At 40.3% G+C, this 13,012-nt stretch overlaps 1 protein-coding gene and 1 pseudogene across 4 annotated transcripts in view; one reads left to right on the forward strand and one right to left on the reverse strand.

The window, feature by feature from the left end:
- Positions 1 to 2,349: 2,349 nt before the first annotated feature.
- Positions 2,350 to 3,118, reverse strand: LOC110211504 (rRNA N(6)-adenosine-methyltransferase METTL5 pseudogene; annotated as a pseudogene).
- Positions 3,119 to 6,919: 3,801 nt separating this feature from the next.
- Positions 6,920 to 13,012, forward strand: part of COBLL1 (cordon-bleu WH2 repeat protein like 1) — a 179,284-nt gene continuing 173,191 nt past the window's right edge. For 2 of the 4 annotated variants that reach the window (XM_020990839.2, XM_078146994.1), the window contains exons 1-2: positions 6,920 to 7,134; positions 7,946 to 8,063. In XM_020990839.2, the coding sequence (XP_020846498.1) occupies positions 7,125 to 7,134; positions 7,946 to 8,063 (128 nt within the window). In that variant the 5' untranslated portion in view covers positions 6,920 to 7,124. Of the gene's footprint in view, positions 7,135 to 7,738; positions 7,812 to 7,945; positions 8,064 to 13,012 lie in introns of those variants that run through there. The other 2 variants (XM_078146993.1, XM_078146992.1) reach the window with 2 other exon arrangements.

A 13,012-nucleotide genomic window follows, 5' to 3' on the forward strand; every position in this document is an offset into this window, starting at 1 on the left:
AATAGCTGCATAAGAAAGTTACTAAACAAAGTGCCAGATAATGGGGAAAGCCATTACTGACCAGGAGGATCAGGGAAGGCTTTGTAGAGGAGGCAATATTTGAATAGGACTTTAAATGACTGGTAACAGTTCAACAAGCAAATTGGGGAAGGGAGAATGTTCCATGCCTAGGGACCTGTGTTAATAAGTTCATTAAGATGGGAGAGAAGTGGTATGTGTGGGGTGTGGCTAAGCAAGGCATAGAGAGACATCATCACAGGATTTATAGCTACAAGGGACTTAAGCATCATCATCTAGGTCAGCATTTCCCAACCAGCCAATCAATCAATAAAAATTTATTTACTGCCTAATAAGTGCCAGGCACTGCTCTAAGAGGTAAAAGACAATCCCTGTCCTCAAAGAGCTAACTCTCCGGGGGGGGGGGGGGGGCGGGCAAGTAGACCTGCTAGCAGGCTATCATAGTAATCTAATCATGAGGTGATGAGGGCCAACCTGTTCAAGAATGATAACCCCCTGGCCTGTAATCCCAAAGGCTGAAACTGGTAGATCTCTGGAGCTTAAGAGTTCTGGCCTGTACTGGGCTAAGCCTGTCAGGAATCGGTACTAACTATGACACGAATTTGGTGAGGCTCCCCACCATGCCTAAAGAGAAGCTCAGGTAGGAAACAGAGCAGGGCAAAGCTCCAGTACTGATAAGAGTGGAATCTCTTGCATTTCCAGCCTGGGTGAGATAGGGAGACCCAGTCTTTAAAAAAAAGTGATAACCCCTTTTTAAATGTCAAAAGACATGTATAATAGTAGTTGCATTCATATTGCGAAAATGCTACAAATCAAGGCTTGGTTTATTATTTTGATGATTGTTTAGACATAAGAAAGCTATGGAGAAAATGTTAATGTGAATCAAACTTAAAAGCATGTCATGGGTACATTTCCCTCCTCCTTCCCAGCATAAGCTGATTGTTAAATATTTACCAGCATGTCACTGATAGAAGGGAATAACAGAAGACTGGAAAGGCAGGGTGGCAGTAGATTGTGAAGGGCCTTGAATGCTAGGAAAGGCATTTGAAGTTTAGGCAAAAGGATAGTTACTGATAATTTCTGAGTAGATGTGTGACATGACTGGACCATGATAGCATGTTATAACTGTAAGGAACTTAGAGATCATCTAGTCTAACCCTTTTATTTTATAGATGAAGAAGGAGAAGTTCAGATAAGTCTATATACTCACTTACAAGGTATAATGAAAACACATGAAGGTATAATGAAGATGCATGAAGAGTCAATGCATTTGCTCTTATGATACCTCAGTTATAAACATACCAACATTTTCACATGGGTAACTAATCATATTATTCCTAGTACATTCTTAATCGTATCCCAAAGGAAAAATAAGAGTCTTCAAATGAAACCAAAAGAAAATAGGAGCTTCCCTTTATCCCCACAACAAAATGGCTATTTCTATTTTAAAGAAAGAATGATTTGTTAATTATGTGATTCTGGAATAAACTCCTATCTTGACTCAGTTCCCTGCTGTGATCATTGGATTCAGTCTTTTAATTCACAAACAAATGTAAACAGAAAGCAAGTTGTGTCTGTAATTAAGTTGCTTCTAAGAAAAACAAATCCAAAGTCCAAAATGAGGCTTTTATTAAAAATTGAGTGCTTCTCTGAGATTTTGTATTTTGATATTTAAAAAAACAACAAACTCTTTATTGTCAAAACAAAAAGTAACTTGATAATTTAGAGCCTTTCAATACTTTTTTAAAAAAATGAATTGGTTGGTACCCATTGTTAACCTTTTTGATTACCAGGATATCTGTGTTTCTTTTACCTTACCTCTCTCTTAAATGATTGTTTTTGAGAGACTATTTCCTTCTGCTCTTTAAGCCAAATAGAAAGTTTCACAGATTTAGAGCTGAAAGGGACTTCATAATTCATCTAGTCTGGCCTCAGAAAGGGCAATAGGTTTTTTAGGTACCCAATGAAACAACAGTATTAGGAACATTTTTGGGGACTAAATGAATAAATAAAAAACCAAACAAATAGATAAGTATAAATAAGTGTGTGTGTACATTTCCAATTAGCCTATAATAATTATTGAGTAAACAAAAAAATTGGATTTGTTCACCTATATTCATATTGGCCTCATTGACATCTCTCTTCATAGCTAGCATACATACTATCCATATAATTTTCTTTTCTTTCTTTCTTTCTTTCTTTCTTTCTTTCTTTCTTTCTTTCTTTCTTTCTTTCTTTCTTTCTTTCTTTCTTTTCTTTCTTTCTTTCTTTCTTTTGATACAAAAATTGTTATTCATTTTAAATAAGTTTTAAGCTGTTTCAAATGGGGGGGGTGTCTTCAAAAAGAAAACCGAATTAAATTCACTTCAATGTCCACTGTTTTTTTCTTATGAAATTTATATGATGCTGGTAGGTCATATCGTAGCTCTGCTATAACATCCATCTTAATTTTCCATTCATCTGCTTCCTTTTGAATATGTTCTCTGGTTGAAGTTTTATGTAAGGAATATGCTGCTACTCTTGCCATTTGTAAAGCAAACTTCAGAAATGACATATCCATACCTTTATTATGCTTGGTTCCAAAGGGAGGATTCATGATTATAGTGTCAAAGGACTTGGACATTGTATCAGATAAAGAACACACATTGCACTGAATCATGTCAATATTTGTCAGCTCAAACTCTGCAACATTTCTACTAAATACTTCTAATGCATCTTCATCTATATCAAATCCAAAACACAACCCTGCTCCTAACATTGCTGTTCCAATACTAAGCATTCCACAGCCACATCCTAGATCTCCAACCACTTTGTTTTCAATATCATCATATGTGTTGTGAATTGTATATAGCATACATGCTGCAATGTGGGGCCTGGTCGGATACTGTTCCAGAAGTAACTTGGGCTTCTCAAAGCCATCAACTTGCTGCAAGAAACTTTCCTGTTCCTTCCGTTTCATGTTTTCTTCTCGTTAAGTGGGTTACAATTTGGTGAGCGGGGAGAGAAGGACGGGGTGTATCTATTTACACCGGAGAAAATGTTTTGAAATCCTGTGCCTGAGGACCCCAGCTCCCAGCTCAAAACCCCGAGACCCCGCGGCGATGGCACCCGTGCGCCTGCGCCTCTGAAGGCTCCTTCGGGCGGCAGCACCTTCACCTTCCTTAGGCCGCAAGCTCAGTGCAGCGAAAACCGCCACCCCCCCCCCCAACTCCCCATATAATTTTCTTTATCAAACCACAAACAACTTAAGGATTTTGAAGTTTGGGTAAGTTTTATTTCATTTTGTTTCATCAAATTTTTGTTAAGTGCATATTATGTGCAAGGTACTGTGATAATTACTGGGACTACAAAGATAAAAATTTCCATTTATAGACCTGAGCAGCATTGTGAAGTACCTGGATTCCAATACCACCTTTGAGGAATGATATGTTCCTCAATGTGCAACCCCTGGGCAAATGACTAAATATCTCAGCTCCCAGGCAATTTTCTAAAACTGTAAACTGCAAAATGATTGCAGATCTGAATTAGTTGGGAGTTTCCCCACTGGGAGTTCCTTATAACAGGTCAGGACCAAAAGAACAACAGTAAAAGATTCAGCAAGATATTAGCTGGCCTAAATCCTGCCCAGATATTCTAGAATTCAAATCCTACCAATTACAGGTCTTCACCTTAGTGGGATAATCTCTACCTTCTCTTTGGATATAAATAAATTTGGAGGATGAGACACACCCCTGTAGAGGTGGGGCTGAAAACTGCTCTTTGGTAAGTAACATCTTTCTTAGCTAAAGGCTGCCAGGCAATTAAGTTTTTCCTACATCTGGAGATCCCTCAAGTTTCCTTTTTAGGCAGGTATTAATTTCTTTGGGCAGATCAATTCTGAAAGCCTTTGGGCAACTCCCATAGGAAGGTGGTCCACTTATAGAACTTCTTCTGGGACTTTTGGATGATTACTCTTGTTTAACATCTTTAGAAAGCAGCTTATAACAATGTCCTTGTGCGCTATAATGCCATCTTCGTCAATGGATTTTTTTTTAAGAGAAAGAACTTGTTCAAAGCTCTCTAGACTTGTTTTAGGGAACCAAGCTTGTGTAGCATAATGCAGTGTGTGCCACATCTTGCTAACCCCTCAACTCTCTTCAGTTCCTGAAATATAAGGGTCAACTACTTTTCTCTTGGCCATTATACTCGCTAAGGTTATATAGCATAAGGCACCCCTGGTAGAGTTGAATTCAGATATTTCAGAGGAAATTTCTTCCACTTAGAACAGTCTCAGACTTGCCTAAGATACAGATTACTTTTTTCCTTACATATAGAAACATGCCGCAGAATGTAAGCTCTTTGACAGCAAGGATGGTTTGAGAACAAGGTTAGCAAAGTGCCTTGCAAAAAGTAGCTGCCTAAGACATGTTTTGCCATACTAAATTGAATAATAAAACTAATATTATTGCAGTATCTATCAGTTCAGAATTTTAAAAAATAATATAGACATGATTCTGTTGTTTACCTTTAGGCTACAGGGAAAACAATTTCAGGAAGTTGTTTAAACCGTATGAGATCGAACTATCATCAAGCACTTTAAAGGTACTTTTAACATATACACCATTGAGGGGGTGTATAAATCATTCTTATCAGTTCATTTGGACAGTCTCCCAAGGACTTTCTACTTAAAAAAATCTGGACTTCTGATTTTGTTGGCTAACAGAACTCTCAAAGAGAAAATTCAGGGAGAATTTAGGGATAGTAGGAAAAACTTAATTTCCAGGTCTTAATTGCTTTTGGCTAAGAAATACCTCCCTTAGTACAAGATTTCTTCTGAGTACTTTGTAATTTGTAGTTTTAGAGAGTTACCCGGGTCACTTACTTGTCAGACATGGTGCTTCCTGGCTCTAAGGTCAGATCTCTATTCACTACTCTTATGCTGCCAAGAAATACTTAGTCCTATGTAATTGAAAGTAACAAAAGTGCATACTGAATACTTTCTGGAGATATAATTTCCTAGGTGTGGCCATTCCCTCCATGAAAGGAGATGGAAACCTTTCTTATGACTTAGGCAGGTGGTTTTTGGGACTGACTTTGGTCACAAAAGTTCACTCAAGCTATAGTCAAGGGAGAACCTCGATGGATATGACTAGCTTCTTCTTCTAACAACCGTGGCCTATCACTCCCTAGGACACAAAGCCTTTCCAGCTTGGAAGGATTTGCTACAGCCTGTGTCCCCTTGGAATAGCCTCTGAGAAAGAACCTTGGGTCACCTCCACCACAAAATGTGATATCTGAGCAGGCCTTTGGTGGAGGAAGAAAACAAGAAACCTACAAATCTTCTAAAAAATATATATTCCACAATTTATGCCTCTCAACAATTAAGATTAACCTTTTTCTAAATTAATACAAATTAGGGAATTTTTAAAAAATCATTTTTTCATCTTTATGCAAAGAACAAAACACAAACATACTGATTGCTACTGTCATATTTTACAAGCTAAATATAATGGGGTAGTTTAGTAGAGAAAAAGACTGATCCTCCTGGTGACTCAGAAAGTTCTTACTTGAGTTATGAAAGTTCCATATGAAACACAGGTCTGTCTTACCACTTGTGGCCATTAAGGCCTATAATAATGCTAGCATGCCATAAATTAAAGGTAGAAACTAATTAAATGTTTAATCTTGATCTTGTGATTGAAACAGTTATGAACTTTAAGTAGTTTCACTGTTACTCAATATTTGTTTCAAAGTCTATGCAGGCAATTTTACAAACTAGTCATTTGGAGGAATGACTGATTCATGCTATTACTTTTTATGCTGAACTAAAGGATTTAGACATGAAAACCCTGATGTTTAAATAAAACCAAATTGATTAGCATTGAAAATATAATGCAATGATTTTAAAAATCCCTTTTTTGAAAATAAGTATTTCCCAAACTCTGTGGTTTAAATCAGCCACTCCTATGAGATCTTCAGATTGGGAGTACATAGATGGTTATCAGAAAATACAAACTGTTGCCACAATGGGTGGAAGGCTCCTGAAGTGCTGGCTCATTATCCATGTGATGGGACAGTCTAACAAAGCATCAGTTCATTAGGTTTTGCTTTTAAATAGCAATTTAATTTTCAGGTGTCATTATAGCAATTGTGAAACGACATCTATCAGGGTTGAGTTGTTATGGGCCAATTCCACTTCTTTCCTCTATTATCTTTCATTTTTTACCAGCTTCCCCCCCCCCCCTTTCTTTTAAACTGCCGGCTGCTGTCAAATTTCAAAGGCTAGAGTGAACTTTCATGTCCACCATATTAAAACATTATATGGCTTAGCTCTTCGTAAAAGGAGCAGTGAGAATATAGAAGCAAACGAAAAACATTCCTGAATTAAAAAGCCTTTCTAAGTGCAAAATTCCTAAAAGTCTTTTTTTTTTAAGTAGATGAAATTTTCAAGGCAGGATAATTCTTTAGTACTTCGAAGATCTTTCTCTGCATTTTTCCATTGGGTTTATAATTTCCCATCGCTCTCTCGTCCCAGCTGTTGAGGCGGGTACTGCCATCCTACCAAATTGAAGAAACAAATTGGGATCCACTCCCAACGGGGGAGAAACGAGGAAAAGAAAAACCTGTAACAACCTTGAAAAGGTCACATTGACACTCAGGTACACCAGTCACAGGCAGTCTGGGGAAAAGGGCTTCCCTAAAAGCTGGGGTACAGAGGAGGAGGGTCCGACTGCTAGCTACCAAATGACGAGGAGCAGGAGGTCCGCCTGCTTCACCTTACTTCCGCAGGGCCAGTCTCCTCCTCTCCCTCCCTCTCTGGCCAGGTACTCTCCCTTCCCACCTGTCGGGCTCCCGGGTTGATGGAAGCTGCCTCGGTGACTCCCCTAGTGGTGGGAATGGGAACGCTTCCCCCCGGAGCCTCTCTCCATTAACGCTTTTTCCCCACCAGACCCCGAAAGGCTAGAAGCCCTGGGGAGAAGGAAATTCCTCCTCGGTACGCACCCACCCGTGCTTGGCTCGCCCTCCCCTTTTCTCTCTCTCCCTCCCTCCCACATTCCCATAGCTCCCCGGGAGACACCCGGAGCCAGAAGAGTTGGCGGCGACTTTCCGTGCCCCGGACCAGGGGCATGGGGCAGGGTGGGTGAACCGGGGAGAGGGAAGGCGCGCGCCCTGCGCCTACTCCGCGCCTGGGGAAGCCCATCCTGGCGGGGGCGGGAGGGGGTCATCCCGGGGGGAAAAAGCTGCGGCATTCCCCTCTAAGTCAAGTCTGGGTTCGAGAGCCCAAACTGCAGCCGCGGAGGGGGAAAGGGAGGGGAGGGGAGGGGAGGGGAGGGGAGGAGAGGAGAGACTGGGAGACAGAGGCTGGGGAAAGAACAGGGCAACCTCTGTCTCCCTTTGAAAAGGCGGCGGGAGCCCTGGTGAGAAAGCGACAGGGCAGATTGCTAACTCCTTCCACCCCCTCACCTCCGCCTTTTTTTTTTTTTGGAAAGAGACAAAAGTTTCATTTATTTATTTTGCTAGGTGGTGGTGGGCTTAAACCACTCCAGCTACACCCTCAGGAGCGAGGTGGTGTGCATGCATTGCTAATACAGCAGCTGCAGCTCACGTCGCAGTCCCCTCCTCCCAGACCCGGCAGCTCGGGGCAGCTAGTCTCCCCGCGCGCCGCCTTATGGCTACAGTGTAAACCCCCACGGGGTGGGAGGTGCAGCGCCGCCTCTCGTCGCTGCTCGCTCCAGCCTGGGGAAAAAAACCTGCCTCCAGTTGCAACTACCGCTCTTTGCAGCCGGGGCGGTGGGAGCTGGTTTTCCCTACAGGTGAAAAGAGAAAAAGAAAGAAAGGGGAGGCGGTGGGTTAATGGCTCTCTGGGTGCCCATGCCCTTCTGCGCGTAAGCGTCGGGGGAAGCCTCCTGGACTGCTTTGACCCAGCTTGCATTTCCCACCCCCGCAGCAGCTTGCAGAGTTGGAAGTGGAGCGGGCGCCACCAGCAGCGGGGCGATGGACAGCCGAGCCCGGAGCGCCGAGGAACCCCCGGCGGCAGCACCCCAGCCTCCTCCCACCTCCTCCGGGTAAGCCCCGACCGACCCACCAGGCTCAGGGAAGGAGCGCAACTGGGGAAGGGCGAGTTCAGCGAGGCCTAACTAAACCCGTTTACCTGCCTAGCCTAACGACTGCCCTGCCAGCTGTGCCAGGGTGAGTCACTGGCCAGCCAAGGGACCGACCCAGAGAAGACTTTCTTTTTTTCCTTTTCTCGGTCTCTCTGGATTCTGGCCGGTGGTGGTGGTTTTGTAGCTTTTCTTTGTTTTAAACTGGGGCTGCGCTGGTAACTTGAAGCTCGGTTGAATGCCAGGGATTGGGACTGAGGAGTCCGGCGGGTGTAAAGATCAACAAAGGGCCCTTGTCGGGGCTCTGGAGGAACAGCGGGCAATACCTATAAGCGAGCTCCTGGGGAAGAAAAAAGTTTCTTTGGCAGAGCCGAGTGGCTCAGGGAGAAGGGGACCCATGTCAAGGTGACCCAAGGTGGGGGGGGAAGGGGCTTGGAGCGAGCGTTTGGAGGGCTAGGGAATGGCAGCTGTCAGCCCGCTTGACAGCTGGGGATTGATTGGGGGGGACGCAACCTGCTGTTTGTCTCGGGAAAGGTGCAGTGATTTGGGGTTGGAGTGTGGGTAGGTGTGGCGTGCCAACCGGCCTTCTGTGCCAACTAGCTCTTGACGGAGGCTATTCTTTGGGGCTAGAGGAGTACAAAGTCAAACGGAAAATACCTGTAATTTTCTTTGCATCCACGTGTGCTTGGAGAAGCGATGGGAAGGGGATAGACGTCACGTGTTGAGTTAATATTAATGGAAGAATGTTTTCCTACCAGATATGCAAATTGTGACTGTTCTTAGCGTTTGTGTAAACAGACCAGAGAACAGGTAGTTCTACCAGAGATGGCAAGAACTTTAAAATAGCTTAGAGTTTTTAGTAACTACTAAGACAGAGAACACTAGTTGGGCCACTGAAATAGAATACTACCTGTACCTAGTGCGGTGCTTCTTAGAAGTTTTTTTTCCCTTCCTCACCCCACCCCTCACAGTTTGCTGTTGGTTTTTTTGTCTTCTTTCATAACTAGTCTGTTGCACAAATGCCTAAAAGAGAATGAGAACATGGTAAAAATAGGAAAGTTAAGGAAAATTTATAGTATGAGTCTGATGAATGAAAGTTGTAGTCCCCCCCCCCCAATTTAATGGATGCACAAGTCATTTTTTCCCTGGAACATGACAGGAGTTTCCTTAGAAGCAAGTCACAGCATGTTTATTCATCACACTGGCCATGTGAACATTGGCAGTTGAATAGGGGAAACATGGAAAATTCTCAAAACAATATGACTAATCTGAAAGATATTTAGTATGATGCTTACATTGAGGAAATATGTAGTATGTGAATTAATTCTTTCATTTTGCTCCAAATAACTGCCAGATTTCAAACAGTTGCACTTTTCAGTTTATTCCTTTTCTCATCCCATTCTTCTGTTCACTTCAACGTTTAAGTATCTGCTAATATGGAAGGCCCTAGATAGGAGCTTATAAAGATGAACGAGACTTAAGTCCCTGGGCCTTAGGAGTTTACAGTCCAGTTGGGAGATAAAATATAGACAAATAATTATAATACAAGGAAGAATATAAATGCCATAGAAGAAGGAATAGTAACAGCTAGCATCTAATTGTTGTTTTATGGATTTGCAAAAAAAGAAAAATACAAAAACTTCATTTCAGTAATAAAAAAACATTCTACCAGACATTGTTTCTTACCTTTACATCCTGTCCTGTCTTGTCTCCATGCATTTGTGAAGACTATTCCTCATACTTGGAATAGTCTTTCCCCACATCTGTTTGTGGAAATCCTCTTCCTATGGCTTCTTTCCAGAATGATTGTTGAACCTTTGCAATATTTGTTGTCATTGGCATTGCCCCTCTGTCTTCTGCTTCCCACACTCAGTAATACTAATTCAAATCTCTCAAAATTTTGGCTTCATAGTCTGAATTGGAATTATTTGTCTTCTTCCTATTCCCCTAGCTGTAAACTCCTTGAAGTCAGAGACCTGTACCATTTTTTTCATCTTTGTATCTCTTATGTCTAGCACACTTCTTTCAATCTAGTAGGTACTTAAGAAATATTTGCTGTTGAATTATACTAGTTACATATCACTTCACAGTTTACAAAGTACTTTTCATACCATAACAGTTATTGTAGATAATACAAGTATTATTATGTCCATTTTACAGATAAGAGGTCTGAGGCTTAGAAAATTGAAATGATATTCCCAGAATCATACAGCTAGCAGGAATGAAGGAAACAAACATTTATTAAGCACCTACCAAATGCCAGGCACTGTGCTAAGCAGCTTATTTAATAGTTGGGGAAACTGAGGTAGTGATTAAATGACTTGCCCAAGTCTGAGGCTAGTGTAAGTGTCTGAGGCCAGATTTGAGCTCAGTCTTTCCTGACTCCAGGTCCAGTACTTTTCACTGGCCACTTAGCTACCCAGTAAGTAGCATAGTCAAATCTAATGGTCTTTCCAATATACCAGAGGGCCTAGTACATGCTAACTTGTAGGGGAGAGCACAGGAAGGAAAAATTACTTTTATTGTTTAGGGGTTAGCATTTCAGCAGGTACTGTAATGATAAAATTTTGGCAGAAATGAGTCATTCTATATGGTGAGATGATAGAAAATGCATGTTGTCTAGTTTGATTGGAAAATAGGGTCTGGAGATAAAGACTTTAAAAAGTACATTAAGGGTTTCACCAGACTGAGTATAATCATAGAAAAATGATTTGGCATATTATAAATATGTTAAGAGTGTAAGAAACAAAGTAAATAAATTATTCTAGATTAATGAAGAAAATATTAGTTTATAGTCATAATTATGCATAAGAAAGTCTTGCTTATTAGTATCTGGAGTTTAAATTTAAATTCTCCAAAACCTCAATACCTTTATTATCTGAAACCTAACACAGAGCTTAGCATAGTATATTGACTGATTTAATCTACATTGGTGACCTAGAAATGAATTATCATAAATCCTTTTACATATTTGTTCCTATTTTGTTCTTTGCGCAGAGCAAACCCTTTCATGAAGATTAGAGCAAAGGGGATAGATAATAATCCCCTAAATTGTATTTTTGTCAGAATCAGGGCTTTTTTTTTAGCTTTCATTTTGCTAATTAGTATCCTAATGTTGCTCAGGTCCCCTAACTTACTACTTATTGTGGTGCCATTAATTGCTTAGAAGGAAAGCTTATTCCTGAAGTCACCTTCTATACCCTGTTTGTTTCTAATAACTGGTTTTGGATCAGTTTTGCCTTTTTCTTTTTCTTTTTTTTTTGCTTTCTTTGTAAAGAAGATTAAACATTTCTGACATAGGAAGAAATGTATTTCTTCTAGAATTAAGAGCCTCTAATATTTGTTTCTAAATTAGTTTTTCAAAGGAAACTGTAATTACACTTAAGTTACAAAACTGAAAACCCTGGTAGACTTATACTTCTTGTCTTACCTTAAATTAGACAGTAGGACTCCTATCTGTCTAATCAGTGCTTTACTGGTAGTACTGAGGTTTGTAGAGCTTAGATGGGCTTAGAAATCTAGTGATTTGTTAGATGTCACTAATTGAGATGGTGATGAAACCTCTGAAGGAAGGTTGGACAACAACCTAGTCACTCTTTTCAGTGGACAACTGTAGCATACCCCCTCCTTGCTATTTTATTTTATTTAAGAGTGCACTAAGTGTCCAAAGAATACTTTTAGCTCTGTAAGGGCAGCTGTTTAAAATGTTTCTATAGGTAGCCATGGATTTCAATCAGATATCAAGTACTCCTTTAGCCCTTAATATGTGCCAGACATAGTGCTAGGGAATGGGAATCCAGAGACAAAAGTGAAACAGGGTTTAAAATAATTGTTAATTTTTATGTGGAGTTTAGAGTCTTTGGGGATTTAAATTAACTTAGTGGATTTTTAAAAAAGTTTATATTCATCAATTAAAATTTTCTGTAAAGTAAAACATGTACCACATATGACAGTGCATAACCAATTACTTTGGACTTAGTGTCATGACATTAAGATCTTATTTGTAATATGCTTTTTCAAAAAAGTAGGAATTTGGGTTACTAGAGAGTATTGAATTAAATTGTTAATGTAATTCCCACAGACTTCCTACTTGTAAAATGAGGTTGTAGGAGGAATTGTGCAATCCATAAAGCATAACATTTGAATTAGTTATTTCCTCTGAATGAGTTATGGAGTAATTGAATAACAGTGTTATGACTTTTCTTAGGTTTGTAGCACCAGGTGTGTTTGATAATGCTATTTCCTGTGTTGATCTGGAAAACATCCCCATGTAAGTAAAATGTTTTATTTAGATAGTCAACAGAATCTGTTGACCCCTGTTGTAGGCTGAATAGTCTCTACTGAGTCCTGTGGATACCTATATGTTCTTTGCTCTCAGAAGGAAAATAGGGTATGTCAAAAAAGGGTAAATGAATAACAGTCAAGAGAAGAGAGAGGCTTTGAAGAATGCTCAATATTGCACATATTCTTAAAGTACACATGTGCCTTGCTTGAGTAAGATATGGTCAGACTTATAAACTATATTGTGTAGTGATGAATGAATGAATGAAAAAACATTTATTTAGTGTTCACTATGTGCTAAATGCTGAGGAGACAGAATAGAGGCAACTTCTGCTCTCAAGGAGCTCATATTCTGATAGGAAAAGAGAATACATATAGGTTTCACCTGTAGGACAGATGATTTTTAGCAAGGCAGTTCAGAATGCATCTTTTTTAGTGTCATTTTCCATTGATTAAAAACATTTCTGATGTTCAACCATTTGGTGGTAAGAACTTTTCTTTTTGAGGTCTTCAGCTGTGGTTGCTAAGAAGGGAGGGGATGCAGAACCTGTAACGACAGTTTGCCAAGGTAGGATCTCTATAGGAGTTGCTTTACAAAATGATTTATTGTTGAGGTTTTTTTAAATGCTGAG

This window comes from Phascolarctos cinereus, unplaced genomic scaffold (assembly GCF_003287225.1).
Source record: "Phascolarctos cinereus isolate Bilbo 61053 unplaced genomic scaffold, phaCin_HiC Scaffold_726;HRSCAF=1367, whole genome shotgun sequence".
Classification (NCBI taxonomy): domain Eukaryota; kingdom Metazoa; phylum Chordata; class Mammalia; order Diprotodontia; family Phascolarctidae; genus Phascolarctos; species Phascolarctos cinereus.